General features: G+C 42.8%; 1 protein-coding gene across 1 annotated transcript; it reads left to right on the top strand.

Moving 5' to 3' along the window:
• Positions 1–16,703: 16,703 nt before the first annotated feature.
• On the top strand, positions 16,704–17,921 carry cysltr1 (cysteinyl leukotriene receptor 1). The gene has a single exon (XM_070913718.1). The coding sequence runs from the start codon at positions 16,704–16,706 to the stop codon at positions 17,739–17,741; it is 1,038 nt and encodes a 345-aa protein (XP_070769819.1). The 3' UTR covers positions 17,742–17,921.
• The last annotated feature ends 723 nt before the right edge of the window (positions 17,922–18,644 follow it).

Raw genomic sequence — 18,644 nt, 5'->3', positions numbered from 1 at the left:
TAGAATTACGTCTCGGGTTGCATCACACGAACATTAAATCCACAATATCCCTTTTAATGTCCAATTCTTATCCCAAAAAAATAGTTCCGTTTGTGTAGGGGCTGTGTAGAGGTGCTGCTCACACTGTCATTCAGTCAGCACCTACTTGTTGCTGCCTCATTATTCGTGTAATAAATTGCAGTAGCCTGTGTTGAAACCTGTGTTATTTGTACCTTAAACCACAACAGCTCAAACGCTTGTCACACGCAGTAAAGATCTCTACAGCCTGTAGATACAAGTCAACGTTTTGGTATAAAAGTACAAAAGTTGTGTCTAAACCAGTGTTTAAGTGTCTAAGTGGGGAAAGTAGCCGCTCAAACGTTTTCCTCAACTGAAGACTAAACATGTTTGTCAGCTAAACTGGGAAAAAAAAAATGTAATTGCGTGAACACAAAGCAGACTTACTGGCAGCTGAATGGACGGTGACAGCTCACCTCCTGCCCGCTGATGTTTGTCAGTCTGGCAGCGGAGCAGCTGTCAAAAGAAAAGCTCCATACTTTTCGTCCCTCGGATGTTTTGGCGCTGCTCAGCCTGTTTAAACTTTACATAAACAGCACGGACGAGCCCTCAAGCTAACCGGTGCGAGCTCTTCAATTAGTCCCGACGACTCTGTCGCTCTGTCCGTCCGCTGGAAATGGCAGGCCGCATCACATACACCGCGCCTGCTCACCCGAGGGGGGGCGAGGGGGGAGTGAGCGTGCGCGTGTGTGTGTGTGTGTGTGTGTGTGTGTGTGTGTGTGTGTGTGGAGAGAGCTGCTCGCACGGTCACAGGAAACGAGACAATGGCACCTCGGCTGGGCAGTAGGGGGAGGAGGAGGAGGGGGGTGAATAGGGGCTTGTGGAGAAGGAGGGAAGGACGGGGAGGTGGGGGGGGGGGCACAGGCCGGTGTCATCAGCTGGAGGGCTCACAACTTATAAGGACCAGCAACACACTCTTACTGCACATAGTCTTTCCCAGTATGTTCATGTGATAACAGACATCTCTGCTGTGTCAGTGGTCGAAAGTACTCTTGTACTATATTTGAGTATTTCCATTATATTACTTTCTCCTTCAACACAAGTACACAAGTACAATATTTTTTACTCCACTGCATTTATTTATTTATAGACTTTCTTTACAGTAGCTACTGAAAACAACACCTATATGCAAACCAAATACTGTATGAGTTGATTGTTCGCAACAGACTACATTTCTATTGTCTATTGGTTTTGTAAAAGAAACATTCTTCCTTTTTATTCTGTGTCTTTCATTTTGTATACATGCCTTTTGCAGTGTGAATGTAGACACTTATCGTAGCCTTGGCGGGTTCATAAACTATATTTGACAAATTAAAAATTGTTTCAAAGGAGATTAAGTGCTTGTGTAAATCAGAGAATAACTGAACTTCCTATGGTGAGAAACCGTCCTCAGACGACTTGCATCAGAGCATATGTGTACAAACTACATGTATAATCTTTTACCCCTTTTTTTTCACAATTTCACGCCAGCCAAATAGACAGTTAATTGTGATGTATGATACCTCAGAATAACAGCATGGTGCTATTTTGGCAGATCAAAGTCCTGCCACACCATTGTTACAAGACAATCTTCATGTCTGAGGTTACGAAAAGAGTTATTTTTAGCCAGGTGACAGGGCGTTGGACAGCTTCCCATTGTGTTCAGGCTGCAGGCTGGCATGGGGCTGTGTGTGTGTGTGTGTGTGTGTGTGTGTGAGCAACAGAGAGAGAGAGAGGGAGAGAGAGAGAGGCACTTGACAGAGGGGAAGTGGTCCTTGGGGGTAGCGTCTGGCAGGCTGATCACTCCACAATAGCAGCATGGAGGACAGGACATCCTGCTTACTGCATAAACTGAACTGAGGCACACACGCACGCACACACACGCACATCTAACATACACATGAATACATTACAGAACAGCAGATGTCTTTAACCTCTTGATTGTTGATGTTAGTTAAAGTTCATGTGTTTAAAGAAGTATTGAGATAAAAACATCTTTCCTAATGACGTTTCATAACATGATTTCCTTTGTTTAGTCAGCTCAAATATGGTATTGCTTTATTAGTTGGCAAGTTTCCATTAACAAGTCTTCTTAAGGAGTTTCCCATTAATTTGGAAAAGACATGATTTTGGCAGCAGTGTCCCAGTAGACCATTATGGGGGAAATGTCAATGGGGTAGAGGGTAAAAAACAATATTCAGAGACAATATTTTCCTTTCATACCCCGATCATACGGGAATTTGTTGTTGGCAGGAGACATCTGAAGATAAAAAATGGTTTACATTAGCAAAGCTGCATCATAATCCTTAACTCAAAGAAGTGACCTGAAACTTAACCATGACAGTTTTAGTTTTGTGAGGAAAAGATTATGATGCAGCTTTGCTAATGTAAACATTTTTGTTCGTCGAGTTTAGATGTCTCCTGCCAACGATAAATTCCTGTATGATCAACAGTGAGAGGAGACTGGTCTACAGCCATGCTAGTGGCCATACGAGGCTGCATGTGCTTCGACACAGCGGTGCTTTAAGCTAAATGCTAATGTCGGAATGCTAACATGCGCACAACGATAACACTAACATGTTGATGTTTTGTAGGTCTAATGTTCACACATATTATCCGTCTTAAAGTTTAAGTTATCTGGGTGGCTATTGGACAAACTGATATTTTGACCTGATGGAACTGGATGAAAAGTCGAGGGATCACCAATGTTATTACAATTTGTCCTGATGGGAACACGAATGTCTTTACTAAATGTCATGGCAATCCATCTGGTAGTTATCTAGATATTTCAGCCCCACTGACCAACACTGCCATCATTAGCACTTTGCCACTAGCGTGGCTAAAAACACTATTTAGAACAATGCATTCTCACCTTAAGCCCCACCCAAACCATGTGATTCACAAGTTTTCATACATGTCCTTTAAGTAACATGTTTTCCCAAAGACTCCTGTATAATCAGAGGTGAAACACTGAGAAGATCAGTTACATCAGTTACTCCAAGTTACTTTGTGTAACTCCCTCACAACCAAGTCTGACAAGGTAATTGAACAACTGTAGCATAATGCTGGCCGCCTGTCATGTACTGACACTCGAAGCCAACTGGGACCAAGAAACAAAACTAAGTGAAGGCGGAGGAGCAAAAGCTGTGTTGAAATTTCATGATTGGATGAACCAAAAGACATGTAAGGTTTGATTGGGTTGCAGAAACATCCCCCAGTCCTTCCACACACACACACACACACACACACACACGCCTCCCTCCTTATTCTCCGTGTTTGGTAACGGTAACTAAGCTGTGCTGCCCCGACTAAGGCTTTGTGAGTCACACCAACCAGAACAAAGACCCCATTACTGCAACCCCCCCTCCACCCTCTCTCCCTCCCTCCCTCCCTCCCTCCATCTCCTCTCTTCCTCGACCTCTCTGTCCGGCTCTCCTTTAATGCGATGATGAGTGTATTTCCTTTGCTCTCCTCCCATTGCCTCCGTCCATCCTCTCATTCATTGGCTCCAGGAGGGTTTAGGGGCAGCCCCGTCGTGCCATACATACCTCTGCCCTGACAACAGAGCCGGACAAAGGCGGCGAGGCAGTACAACACAGCAGTCTTGAGCTTCATAGGCTTTATGGACTGATATTAACATGACTGCAGTGGGGTGTCCTAAGTGTGTATGTGTTTTTGTCTATAACTGACCTTAGCCCCTGTGAGCCAGCGTTCAGCTCTGACCTGATTAGAGACCAGCTCATCCACAGCCAAGCGGAGCCCGGATCAATGCTGCTGGCAGTGACTGAGGCCACAGAGGGAGACCACAGACACTCAGCACACACAGCCAGACATCGAGCAGTGGCTGTTTACCCCACAGCACTGATAGGTGCAGCATGAGCAGCCATGGGTGAGCACTCATTCTCCAGACTGTGAGACGAGGCAGACAACTGACCAGACTGACCCCGGACTGTGCAGACAGAGCCGGCTGTTTGTCTTGGTGATATAATGGACTGATGTACCTCAGGGTACATACAGTAAAAAGTCAACTGTCAAACCTTTGATCAGCTCATTTCCAAACATGGTCTTCGAAGCAATTCAAAGTGCTTTAGATAAGACATAAAAGAAACACAAGGCAACATAAAACGACACATTTAAATAGGATTTAAAAGGGTAAAACAAAATCGAAGATAAAATAGAATAAAACTGATAAAACAGACAATAAAAATTACAGTGCAATGCAAGATATGAATAAATAGTCCCAGAAAAGTCTTAAGTCTTGATTTAAAAGTTGGAGCAGACCTCCAGTGTTCTGGACATGTGGAGCATAAAAACTGTATACTGCTTCTCTGTGTTTAAAACTTGTCAACTCCACCTCCCTTCTTATGTGCTCTGGCCTCACTCATAAAACTGAGGTTGGAAGGTGTTGACTCAATACGAGCTGCTGCACTGTTGGCGTGGTCTAACCACGTTTCAGTTAAAAACATAAAATCAAGATTGAGCTCGACAATGAAATCATGAATTAAAAATGATTTGCCTGCCAAAGACCTGGCGTATAATAAAGCTACATTTAGTGAAAATGTTTCTCTATATTCTTCTCTATTGCCTATCAAGACAGGAATAGAGAAAGCTCAGGGGCATGGCATGATTTGAGGGGATAGTTGAATCCAGTTCAGCTCTAATCTGCTTTATTGGTGTGATACAGCAGATAATGGATCTGTTGGCATAAATCAAAGTCTTCACAACATCCCCTCAAGACAACAAGTAAAAGATCCCTATTTTTTTTCTCCTTTATCTTATTCATTGGATTATAGCATTTAACTATATTTTCTGCAGGTTTTATGGAAATTAACATCTGATGAGTAAACTATAAACTAAACTCTAATAAAAATAACAGACTCAGGACTTTGTCTCCATTGACCCTATAATTAGTATCAGATTAAATATAAATTTCCAAGCAGCTTTTCTGTAAAACAATTTTACACTCCGTAAAATTAATGCTGCAAAAAATTGCCTGAAAAAAAATCATGACTTTAGAGTCCTTGATGAAATCAGCAAAGAAGAAATCAACTATATTAACATTTTTGTATTTCGCACAATTTTTTTTACTACATTGAACTGAAGCCAGTGTGTCATGAAAAAGGACACTGGGATGGATGTGGGTGTATTTCTGATAATTCGACAAAATAAGCCAACTTATTTCATAATTTCACTCATATTTGGTGCTTTTAAAGAAAAAGATTGGTGTGAAATTCACAACGTTTTGATGATGAAATGGTTCTCTAGATATTTACAGTTTTCTTGTCTCTGTAGGCCTACAGAGCTCTTCAGGTGTAAAAAATAAAATTAATGATGGCTGAATTCCATTTAGCTGCTTCAGTGTCAGGATCCCGGTACTGAAGGCTTATTATGTATTGTTTGCCCAACGGTGCCAAAATAAAACTGCCTACCCCAGCTTTAATGTTATTAGTAATACCTGTGCTAATCCTGTTATAACAAGTCAAAATGTCTGAATAAGTAAACACACTAGGATGCTGGTTATCCGTCATCTGGAAACAAGCATTATGACAATCCTTGGGTAAGATGGTGCATCTCACGACTGCATACCAACATTTTTACAGTCCAAAGGGGGGTGCTAGAACTGCATGTCAAAGCAAGAGGACATCCTCTACAGTATGTTAATGATTGGCCAAAAGATGAGCTGCAGTGTTTCAGTCATGGGGAACAACAACATATTTTCTAATTTGTATATTTTTTACAGCTGTTAACTTGATTGACCTTCTGTGTGTCTTATCACACCGCACTGTCCTCACCTGTGGTCCGTCAAAGTCCACAGTGCACAAATGTGACTTGTTGAAGAAGACAAACAGGGTCTTTTGCTATTTTTAAAAGTCCTCCCACATTGTTTGCTTGTGACTGACAGCCCCAGTGCTACAGTACACTATGCATGGTTACCACTGCCAAGCAGAGAGCATCATGGGAAGGAAGCTGCCGCCAGTGTTCCTCGCTTCTCTTCACCCTGTTGTTCCTCGGTTTTCAACCTTAATTGATTAGTTCCAGGAACACTTGAAGTTGCAGCTACACACTCACACACATACAAACACACTCTGAAGCAGCCATTCTCATTAGCTTGGCGTAGTAGCTGAGTCCCTCCATCCTCTTCAGCCTTTTGCGCTTCGTCACAGGGTCCTTACAGACAACAGAAGCAGACTAAGTTGCTCTGTGCTTCTCTCTGCTGGACACAGCTCACACTACAACAAAAAAACTCCTGAATTACTCTCAAGTAAAATGAAGCTGTTCACGACCTGAACATTAAACCATACAGTGCTATATTCTATAAAACTCTATATAAGAGTTTTTCGCCTCCTTGGCCTTTTCGTCAGTGTCAAAGCAGATGGGGTGTGGTGTGTAATGTGGTTGAAAAGATCAGATTCCCTCCAAACATTACAAATGCAAACAGCCTCCTCACAAGATGTACTTCTTCGACTTTTCATACCCTCAGTGACACATTTGTGTGTTGTAAGGATGGTTGTAGAAGCTGATATCTGAGCGAAATCAAAAGTGTGCTGTGGGTACCGCCATCGGGACTAGAGCCCTGTGTTTGAGGTATTTGTCCTATCAGCTTGACCTACATTTGACTCGTATACACAGAAAGTGCTTGTCCACTGCAGACATTAAACAAGTTAAGCCGGAGCCATCTCCTGAATCTTGATACTGAACCATCACAATTTGTGTTTTTCTGCTCTGCATGATTTGGCTATACAAATGACACACTGCAGAATGTAAACGCAGACAGCAAAACAAGCATATCAAACCGATATACAAACAGAACACACCTTCAAGATCCTCCTCCTCATCTATAAGGCTTTGAATAATCTTGCCCCAGAGTGTATTAGCAAACTACTATTGCTTTATACCTCTGCTCGGTCCCTCAGGTCCTCTGAACGAAGCCTGCTAGTTGTAGGTTCTATATAAATTTCTATCTAAAGACTTACTAAAACACGCATTAGAGACTGTGAAGAGCAACAGTTTAATAAAAAATTCATATCTTCTGCTGGGCTCTCTTCCAGATCAAGTTGTCAAGAGGCTGCAGGGGTGGATAATTATCTCTCGCTTTTTAGAAGTGAGGTCAGCTCACTTCTCAAGCACCTCAAATGTAAACTGAGGAAACCTTTGGTTGAATATCCCACACGAAGCCACATTTCACCATATCTATGTGCCTCATGTAGCACATTCATCATACTACATGTTTTTACTGTATGTTTTAATACATACTTTTAGTTCATGTCTTTATGTTACACATTTTTAAACCGAGGATGCATTTCCTGGAATGGTCTCCTCATTAAAGTGGAGACTATGTAACTTTTGAAAGAAGAAATAACACAATCTTCCTTTTACAAATAACAAGTTGAGCTCGAGAGCAATAAAAAGCACCCTTCATCTATTTGATACTTTCAGGGGTTTTGCTATTACAGCCTTACTTGGTCTGGTATGACCAGTAGCTTATGGTGACTAATGTCAGCTAATTTTAGTAGACTTTAGTTCCATGCATAGTCTTGTTTTAAGGCCTATATAAAGACAACTTACTCAGAATATCTACTACATATATTAAGTATAGTTTTTATTACATAAATAAAATAAAAATGGCAAGAAATAGACAATGGTTTTGGTTGTATTCATGGTATTTTGCAGCCAAAGCATTTAATGAAAGGAGCTCTTTCTCCTCTGTGGTTTGCTATAGAGGACGGCATAATGCAGCCATAAATTCACCAGCCATAATGTCCTCCTCAGGCAGGAGGAGAAAGCTGGGAGGGAGGGAGGAGGCTCCAGGCCCAGAGAGGAAGTTTGAGAGTTTTGTAGTGTTGAGGAATAAGTCTGAGGTTCTGCATCCTGCAAAAGCTCTAAGTGGAGTGAGAACAACAGTTCTAGCAGCACAAGTATCCGGACCAGGCCGCAGCTGAGCTGCGCCCAGCGAGAAGTCCTGTATCGCCGAGTCTGCTGAGGCCAGCGTGACACCAGTGTGGCCTCCAGTCCCAGCAGCCCCAGCAGGAGCAGAGAGGCCAGGTGGTGAGCATCAAGCAGCTGCTGACAGAGCCAGCTCACAGCCTCCCTCCACCAAACGCATTCCCCGTCCTTCATGAGGCCCATCTTCATCTCACAGCCGTCCATCCACCAGGTCAGTATCGCTCCCAGCCGAAGCACCCAGTGCAGCAGCACGAGACTGTCTGTAAGGGCCAGCTGGCCCAGGAACACAGTGGAGGGCTTGGTGGAGATGTGAGGGGAGCGGAGCAGCAACAGGACCCGCAGGCTGAACATGCAGCCCACCAGAAGGGGGAGGCCTGCACTGTGGGGGAACAGCAGCACCGTCACCAGCTTCAGCAGCAAGAACCGACGCAGCCATCCTCTACAGGCTGAGAGCCCTCCGTCTGTGACTGAACCAGGCCAGCACCAAGAGCTTACCTCCCACACTGTCTTTAAAACTTGGTTTGATCTGCAGAGAGTTCAACACACGGATGTTAGCTCAATGTGATGCTTCAGTAGAAATATTAAGCAGGTCTCTCTACTCCACCCATTCAAAAGTGCAAACACACACACACACACACACACACACACACACACACACACACACACACACGGATGACTTATCTCTTCCACATAATTCACTTTACACCTTCCTCCTTTTATGACTATACCACAGTGTTGTGTAAGTTGGCAGAGGCCCGGGCAAGCAGGCAAGCCATCAATAAATTATAAATATAATTATATAATTACAAAAAGTGACTTTTATATCAGGCAACATGATGTATAACATTTACCGAACATTTACGCAAAAGCTATGGATATTTCATTGAATTTGACACATTTGACACACACATTTGTTATTAATCTAGTCTATTGGACATATTAGCATCTCTTAAATTCAAGCATCTCCTCAGCTCTCTACACCACACTGCCCCCAGCTCCAGTGTTGACCTCTGTGTCATTCCTCCTGATATCTAAAGGGGTTCTTCATATCCCAAAACGTCGTAGTTCGACAGCTGATTCAACAAACACAGGAATCTACCTTTAAACAGAGAATTGAATCTTGTGTGTGTGGGACTCACCTGTGTATTGGCAGGAAGTTGAGATTGAAAGTCATTGTCCTGTTTCACCTGTATGTGGCCTTTCCCCCCACGTTAGCCCCTCTTCTTAAAGAGGCTAAGTGAGAGTGTGCGAGGAGTCCAGTCTCTCTTCTCTTTATCAACGCTGGTTGCTTCAACGCAACTGGATCAGTCTGAAAATGTCATCATGTCTCGTCTGGAGGTGAGCCAGACTGCATCTGACTCATAATGGCGGAGAGCCTTTGCCCGAGGGGTTTCCCTGCTTCAGTGTATACCTGTATGTGTATGTGTTTTTCCATGCATCACAGAGCCAAAAAAGGAGGTTTGTATGGGAGAGCTGGTGCCAGGGAGTGAGTTGACAAGGTGCCTTTCATACTGACAACTATCAAATTCCAAAAACTCTACAGCTCAATATCTACACATAGGGAATGTAAGAAATGTTTCCACAGCTTGGTATCAGTTTTTGAATGATTCAAGGAGTTGTTTCAGCGTAGGTGTATGTGTTGTCAGTATTTTGGATGCTGTTTTAGGACAGACGGGGTGAAACACGCAACCGTATCCACAACAACTAGAGTGTGATCACCATGATAACTGCCCTTTGTTATTGTTGCCAAACAATGTGACACTCCTCTAAACTGACTAATCACACGAGGCGTTACAATTTGCGTTGCTTAATTCATTATTTGCTGCACTTCTCTGATGGTTGACTGGAAACAGGTGGTTTTAGTTTGGTGCGTACAACACACACACACACACACACACACACACACACACACACACACACACGTGATCGTGTTTAACAGGTCAGGTGTGTGAGTGTGTATATCACACATGTTGTGTGATATACACACTTCCTCAGTATTTGTGTGCGAGCTCTGGTATGAACCAAAATGTTAGATTTGCCAAATCTAACAGCAAAAGTGTTCAAATGTGTTTGGTGTCAGAATGAAGGCAGTAAATTATGTAGTTATGGCATGGTGTGTGTGTGTGTGTGTGTGTGTGTGTGTGTGTGTGTGTGTGTGTGTGTGTGTGTGTGTGTGTGTGTGTTTGATAAAACAAGCCAGTGCATTTTGTGTTTGACTGTTTTATAAGATTTTAAAATAGATTACATCCAAATCAAAATAACAAATCAATGGTATGCTGCCTTTACGGTCTTGTTACAGATATCAAAAATGGCAAGTGGAACAACATAAACAATATATTACATTCGGCAGGAAATATAAAATTGTCTTGTTGTTTCCATTTTAGTTGTATTTTTTGCCGTCCTAGCAGCGGCTCTATGTTGGTCTGTTGGTGAGTTTACCACTTTGGTCCAGACTGAAATATCTCAACAACTATTGGATGGATTGGCGTGAACTTTGGTACAGACATTCATGTTCCCCAGAGGATGTATCCTGAAGACTTTGGTGATCCCTTGCCTTTTCCTCTATTTGTTTTTTACTGTTGGATGGATTGTCTTGAAATATCTGCCTCAGGATGAATTGTAACAGCTGTCCAAAACTTTGATGTATGAATAAATACCTGTAAAATGAATGATACTTGTATTTAAATATGCTGACTCCAGACCTCACTTATTGTGTGTTCATTTAGGGTGATCAGCTCACTTCTCAAGCACCTCAAATGTAAACTGAGGAAACCTTTGGTTGAATATCCCACATGAAGCCACATTTCACCATATCTATGTGCCTCATGTAGCACATTCATCATACTACATGTTTTTACTGTATGTTTTAATATATACTTTTAGTTCATGTCTTTATGTTACACATTTTTAAACCGAGGATGCATTTCCTGGAATGGTCTCCTCATTAAAGTGGAGACTATGTAACTTTTGAAAGAAGAAATAACACAATCTTCCTTTTACAAATAACAAGTTGAGCTCGAGAGCAATAAAAAGCACCCTTCATCTATTTGATACTTTCAGGGGTTTTGCTATTACAGCCTTACTTGGTCTGGTATGACCAGTAGCTTATGGTGACTAATGTCAGCTAATTTTAGTAGACTTTAGTTCCATGCATAGTCTTGTTTTAAGGCCTATATAAAGACAACTTACTCAGAATATCTAGTACATATATTAAGTATAGTTTTTATTACATAAATAAAATAAAAATGGCAAGAAATAGACAATGGTTTTGGTTGTATTCATGGTATTTTGCAGCCAAAGCATTTAATGAAAGGAGCTCTTTCTCCTCTGTGGTTTGCTATAGAGGACGGCATAATGCAGCCATAAATTCACCAGCCATAATGTCCTCCTGAGGCAGGAGGAGAAAGCTGGGAGGGAGGGAGGAGGCTCCAGGCCCAGAGAGGAAGTTTGAGAGTTTTGTAGTGTTGAGGAATAAGTCTGAGGTTCTGCATCCTGCAAAAGCTCTAAGTGGAGTGAGAACAACAGTTCTAGCAGCACAAGTATCCGGACCAGGCCGCAGCTGAGCTGCGCCCAGCGAGAAGTCCTGTATCGCCGAGTCTGCTGAGGCCAGCGTGACACCAGTGTGGCCTCCAGTCCCAGCAGCCCCAGCAGGAGCAGAGAGGCCAGGTGGTGAGCATCAAGCAGCTGCTGACAGAGCCAGCTCACAGCCTCCCTCCACCAAACGCATTCCCCGTCCTTCATGAGGCCCATCTTCATCTCACAGCCGTCCATCCACCAGGTCAGTATCGCTCCCAGCCGAAGCACCCAGTGCAGCAGCACGAGACTGTCTGTAAGGGCCAGCTGGCCCAGGAACACAGTGGAGGGCTTGGTGGAGATGTGAGGGGAGCGGAGCAGCAACAGGACCCGCAGGCTGAACATGCAGCCCACCAGAAGGGGGAGGCCTGCACTGTGGGGAAACAGCAGCACCGTCACCAGCTTCAGCAGCAAGAACCGACGCAGCCATCCTCTACAGGCTGAAAGCCCTCCGTCTGTGACTGAACCAGGCCAGCACCAAGAGCTTACCTCCAACACTGTCTTTAAAACTTGGTTTGATCTGCAGAGAGTTCAACACACGGAGGTTAGCTCAATGTGACGCTTCAGTAGAAATATTAAGCAGGTCTCTCTACTCCACCCATTCAAAAGTGCAAACACGGGCAAGCAGATAAGCCATCAATAAATTATAAAGTGAACACCATTTTATGAGAGCTTTCTCATATCAAAGTGTCATAGTGTACCATATGCTGAGTGCTTCATAGGGTGCACATCATTCGATAAACAATAATGGGACGCTTCCTTGTGATGTACTCTCAGTGGCGATAAGTACATTTCTCCTTTTCCCTTTTTCCACGAATAGATTGATCTTATCTCACCTGTTACGTGTGTTGGCAGTAAAACTGTTTCATCATCCATGCTGGATGTGGTGTGGGAGGTCATCTAAACAAGGCCTGAAGCCATTCATTTGGTGAATGAAAATATGAAGCATTACAGCAAACCTGGGCGTTATACAAACACATGTAGCGGTAAAGGATCATTTGAATATACTCTATCTCTCCATGTACAAAGATACAAATTATGGCTTTAATTATGTTGTGTTTTGTAAAATGAACAAAGATATACTATTAGATATACTATTAACTTTATTCATAAACAGTACGTGGTTCCTGAATAGTCAGCATACACAGAAAAGCATGTATGTGTAAAACAATATCTGCACATCAGCTAACAGACACTCTGTAGTCCTTCATCGTCAGGAAGTAGGACACCACAAAAGTTTTGTTTGTTGTTTTTTAAGCTGCCCTATCTTTGAACACTACTACGGGAAACACTCCACCAAACTGCTGAGGTGAACGGATTTCTGAGATAAAGTGACCTACATAAAATTCAGGGTATTGCCGGCTCTGTCACAGCAACAGAAAGAACCACTTGAATAACAATAGATCTCAGTGTAAGCAGACCACACAGGAACGAATGGTCTGTGACTTTATTAAGCCTGCTTTATTTGATCTCAGCTCCATAAATCTATTAAATCGTCTATTAAACCATGGCAAATGTAAAATAAACTAACTGCAATAGTTGCAATTAGTTGGGGTAAACAGTGTTGGGGAGCTTAACAACTTCCCAGCAGCGTAAAAACATACCAGTTATGAAATGAAGCGCACAGTGATAACTGATGTGTGTTAGCTCAAGGGAAACAGCTGCTCTCACGTCCATGAAAGGAGTGGTGCTGCAGCGAAGGCAGAGGAGCTGCTGGGGCCAGGTCAAATATGCAGGGCGTCTGTATCCAGCACAACAAAAGTTTACAAGTGTTCATACCTGAAGGACGGCTTAGTCAGTACGTTCCAAAACGACTCATACAGTGCTTTCTGATGTACCACCTCTATGGTTAAGATGCATTAAGTTAGAGCCCCAGAAGTCACAGTTTGGAATTTCAAGTATTTCTCCATAACATTAAAGCTGCTTAAATCAAGATATATTATGTAACATATATACTGTATATTTATAGTAATAGCAGCTCAAATTACTATGCAACTCTGCTGTTCCCCTCAGCTCTAGGGAACATTTTAGCGCTTTTCAGCTCATTGTTTTGGTTTTCTGACCCGCTACTGTCCTGTTTCTGTTCACTCTCATCAGCTTCATTTCCAACAACTTTTTTCATTCCCATTTTCTCACCACTTGGACAGATCCCTTCTCAGTGCCAGTTGCTAACATTGCTGGTGCAGTGCAGGGCCAGCCCAGTAATTACAGGAGTTATCCAGTGCCAACATGTGTAGTCAATGCAGAAAGTAGTGTGCCCTTAGGGAGGCAGAAAGTCTGGGCTTGGAGATCAGGGTGGTGGATGGGAATGTAGTCATGCAGCAATCTCAAAACAGACCTGCAATTCATTTTTTCTATTTGATTAAATACAACCGTGATTTTTGCCTAACCACAGCAAACGGTTTTAGTTGCCTAAGCCCAACCACACGTTACCGGAAATCTTTCCCTAACTTTTCAATATTTTCTTACTGCCAACAGGTCTTTCCCACAGCAGATATTTGCCGTGACATGTCTCTAATAACAGAAATAATGGCTGTATACAGTCTTTTACTGTATGTGCTGACTCACAGACACACCTAAATGGAACAGAGCCTTTACTTGATTTGTTACTATTATGAAACCATGGACACTTTTACTACATCTTGACAAAAAATAAGCACATTTGACATCTTTTCCAAACAGTGGAATGATGCAGTGAGTGAATAAAAACAATTTAAACAAACAGGCCAGAGTGAAATAGAGTAAATCCACTCACAAATAAAAACTGGATGAAGCTGGGAGGATGCACTTAGTGTATTAAGCATTTCGACTTCCCACCCACATTATTGGATTTTGCTGATCACTGCAATTATGATCCACAGAGCAACCACACAGCAGCTCAGGAAACTGCACTCGACTCAACCACCATTTGTGTGTCTTCAACCTGTAGGTGCATACTTTTAGTTGTAGTCCATTATTAAGTGCCCTCATTGGAGAACATCTCTTGTCAACAATAACTGTGCAATCAGTAAACAATTAAGTGGCCTTAGCTGGCCACTTCAGAGAATTTAAGATGGGATTACGAAGAAGATTCAAATGCACTTTCAACATGTCTCAGATGGGTAAAATTCTTATCGCAGCGTTCTGCCCCCTTCAATTATTCTTCCACTTAATGCATTATCAAGCTAATAGAGTAATAATGCTCTGATGATGTAGGGTCAGTGGTGTTGATACAGACTCAGCTCCTGAGTGCCTGGTGCCTAACCACTAAATAAGTTACAGGCGAATTATCCTGCCCCTCCACCGCACAGGCCTCTCAACTGCCAAAATGAGTATGCCCATTTCCACTGCAGTATCCGCACTCCATTTACTAACTAGAAATCACACTCATTAGCAACATAGAGAGGAAGTGCTGCGGAATAAACAAAAGTCTTCCATCATCAGTCAAGAGGGACTGCGTTGGTCGACCCATGTATCTTTATATGTCTTTTGCTTTATCACCTCACGCCATCGGATCTCAGGTTGTTCTTGACTTGTTTGCACAAAACTCAACAGGTTGCTTAAGTCTGCACCTGAAATTAATTAATCAAAGCAATTAAACAATGCAGCATGCCCTGCGAGACTCCAGACCTCATTTATTTAAAGTGTTCAGTTAGGGTTCGGATCGTTGCCAGGTACTTCTTAGGTTTCAGTATACACATGCAGTTGGAGGAGAACAGGTTTTATATTTGCCTAATCGCAGAACAGGTTATGTATTCGTGTATTTGAGACAGAAGTACAAGATGATACATAAGGAGTTTGTCACTTGATTCTGTGGGAACAAATCGCAGAGGAAGAATGTTCAGGACAGAGGCAGGCCTGTAGGAGTGAATTCAGGCAAATGTTTTAATCAGTAGGATTAATGATGTCCAGAGCAACCAAATAACCAGAGCACAACTTGTGCTGATGCACCTTTCTCTTTTTTTTTTTATTTACCGTAAATGTGTGGCTGCGTGGTTGATGATGTCATTGGGCTCGATGCTGTAAAAGAGAAAGACCAGTCCTACTTTGAAAAGCCGCCCCAACAACTGAGGGTCTGAGGAGGCAGCCTCCTGCTGCAGCGTCCTCCCACCACTGCAGCAACATCTGGCAGACGAGGCAGACGAGGCAGACGAGACAGACGCTGAAGTAGCGCTGCTGTTGTTGCATATCAACCAGGAGAGAAGATCAACAGACACCAGACAGCAATTCAGCGGTAAGAGAAACCTGCTGAGCCCAATTTCTTTTTTTTATCACGTTGGAAGTTTTACTAAATCAAAGATGTTTTCTCTTTTGTTCAGGGTGAAGTAACTGACAGATGATTAAAGTTACAGCATGTCACTATGATGCAACATGTTCCAACCAGTGTTTGAGCAATGTAAACATTTTCAGTGTGTGCAGTAGACTTTATAGAGCACACTTGAATGAATTCATTTATGATTTGATAACATTCATCTGTGTTAGTCAGCACACAAACTGTTATACAAAGTGCATGAGAGCTACACAGATGAACAAGTTTACAATAACATGCATGACATTCTGACTCACTGGATGCATTTTATATTTAGCAGCAAGAAATGGATTCCTATAAATTGCCTTTGTATTTTCAATCGAGGCTGCCAGTTAATGTACTAAGTATGCAAGTTACTAAATTATTTACCACCGGATGTACAGATATATAGATGGTAAGATGAACTATTTGGTATCAGTATGCTCCGGCCTCTTTCAGTCGAGTAGAGTTCATCACAATGTAATCCATCCAGGTGATTTCCACAAAGTCGGTTGCATCTCTGTCTGAATTCATCATGAACAATATAATAGCATTTCTAAAAAACGTGTCTTGCACAGCAGGACAAGAAATCACTTGTTTTTCACATAGAAAAAAGCAGAACCTTTGTCATGTGACAGGATGAAGGTCTAAAATGTTTATCTACTCTCTGAGTTTCCTCCAGTATTAGCACAGCCACAGAAAATATCTCTGAAACAATCTGCCACATCCCAGTCAACACCCTGCAGGCCTCTGCATCTTGCACATATACTTTTTTTATGGGGGGGGGTTGACCTGAAAACAGCAGTTCCAGTTTACATGAGCTCTTTTGCACACATCATCGTGTCATTTCTCCCTGCCTCAGCAGCTGCAGGTGTGACCAGAGATGGAGCAAGTGAATCAGACAGGCAGCATAGAGAGCAACTCTACGAACTGCCCGTCCATTGATGACTTCCGTAACCAGGTTTACTCCACATCCTACTCCCTCATCACTGTCTTAGGCCTAGTTGGGAATGGCTTCGCCCTGATGGTGCTGATCAGAACGCACCGCCAGAGCTCCCCCTTTCACGTCTACATGCTGAACCTGGCTGTGTCTGACCTGCTGTGCGTCATGACGCTTCCTCTGCGAGTTCTCTACTATGTTAACAAGGGCCAGTGGAACCACGGGGACTTCCTCTGTCGTATCAGCTCCTACGCCCTCTATGTAAACCTCTACTGCAGCATTTACTTCATGGCTGTCATGTCCGTCACACGTTTCTTGGCCATTGTTTACCCCGTGCAGAACATGCGGCTGGTGACAGAGAACCGTGCTCGCTTGGTGTGTGTGGGGGTCTGGGTTTTCATCTGTCTTTCGTCCTCACCCTTCCTGATGTCTGGCCAGCATTTTGACCCCATCACAAATAAAACCAAGTGCTTCGAGCCTCCAGACAAAGGGGCGGGTGTGCAGAAACTAGTCATACTGAACTACTTGTCTCTGGTGCTGGGCTTTGTCCTGCCCTTCCTGGTCATCCTGCTCTGCTATGCTGGCATAGTCCGCGCCCTGCTGTCCCGCACCCACGCTGCCCGGCGACAGCGGGGGACGGGCACCAGAGCCATCCGAATGATTGTCATCGTCCTGCTGACCTTCCTGATCAGCTTCATGCCATACCACGTGCAGCGCAGCATCCACCTGACCTCCCTGTCCCGGAATGCCACTTGCTCAGAGAAGGTGTCCATGCAGAAGTCTGTGGTGGTGACACTATGCCTGGCTGCTTCCAATTCATGCTTTGATCCACTGCTTTATTTCTTCTCTGGAGAGGGTTTCCGCAGTCGTTTGTCCTCCCTGCGCCAGACAATGAAGGGCAACAGCCTGAACCGTACGGCCAGGCTGAAGCCCATCGCAGGCTCAGAGTGTGGGGAAAACCACCAGCTGAAGACCAGCTAATTTACACCAGGCAGGAGAGTCATCAAACAAGCAGCTTAGGGTGTGTTCAAAGAGCTTTGGATGGCGTGTGCCCTCATTAACAAACAGAGAAGGAGAGCATGAGAAGAAGAAGAAGAAGAAGAAGAAGAAGAAAGGCAGAAAAAAGGTTTGACAAATGAGGGCCAAATGAGTATTTGAACATTGAAGCTACAAATCTCAGGAGGATGTTTTCCATTAAAACTCATATTTATTATTCTAAAGAGTGAATAGTGCTCTGTATTTAAGTGATGTTGTTCTGTATTATTATCACAGTAACCAGTAGCCTATTGTGTCCCAAAAGTTACTAAAACTGTGGCATTGCAAATATAAAAACACAGTATATCAGTGTATGGAAGCATTTTATATAATGTTGTGATAGGTCTTTTTATCTGGATTGTCCTCATGAAGTCATGCATCTCACAACCTCCAAATGAATGTTTATACAGAAGGGCAAACTCTGCTGACTTACCTTGACTATTATTCTTCTCCTTATTTTTCCATCACTGTTACTTTTGGCATCTCTGTGACAATGTTAATGTTGTAATGGTTATAACTCTTTTTTCATTATTCGTCATTATGCTCTTGTAACTGCTTATCCCCAATGTTTTTTTAACTACCACGCTCCATGCTTAATATACTCAAATTAATTTGGATTTATATTTGTTGTTTTTGTGCAACTGTTTTTTTTTTGTTGTAAATAATAATGATTGTTTTCTTTTTTACCATCTTAAAGATCACTTCCTGAGTTTTTTTTTGGTGGTATCGACCTTCTCATCTAACTCTTTCAAACACCTGAAAAGATGCTAAAAAAAAGACAAAGGTGCTGTATTCCTATTGTATGCTAACCATATGTCATGTCATGTATGAAAACTGCATTAATAAATC

The sequence above is a fragment of the Enoplosus armatus genome, chromosome 10 (genome assembly GCF_043641665.1).
Source record: "Enoplosus armatus isolate fEnoArm2 chromosome 10, fEnoArm2.hap1, whole genome shotgun sequence".
NCBI classification, from domain to species: Eukaryota; Metazoa; Chordata; class Actinopteri; order Centrarchiformes; family Enoplosidae; genus Enoplosus; species Enoplosus armatus.
Note: the sequence above shows the minus strand (reverse complement) of the source record. Positions and strands in the feature narration are given on the sequence as shown.

Bases quoted from the DNA above. Each gene is read 5' to 3' on its own strand.
- cysltr1 (XM_070913718.1), top strand. From the start codon at position 16,704: ATGGAGCAAGTGAATCAGACAGGCAGCATAGAGAGCAACTCTACGAAC.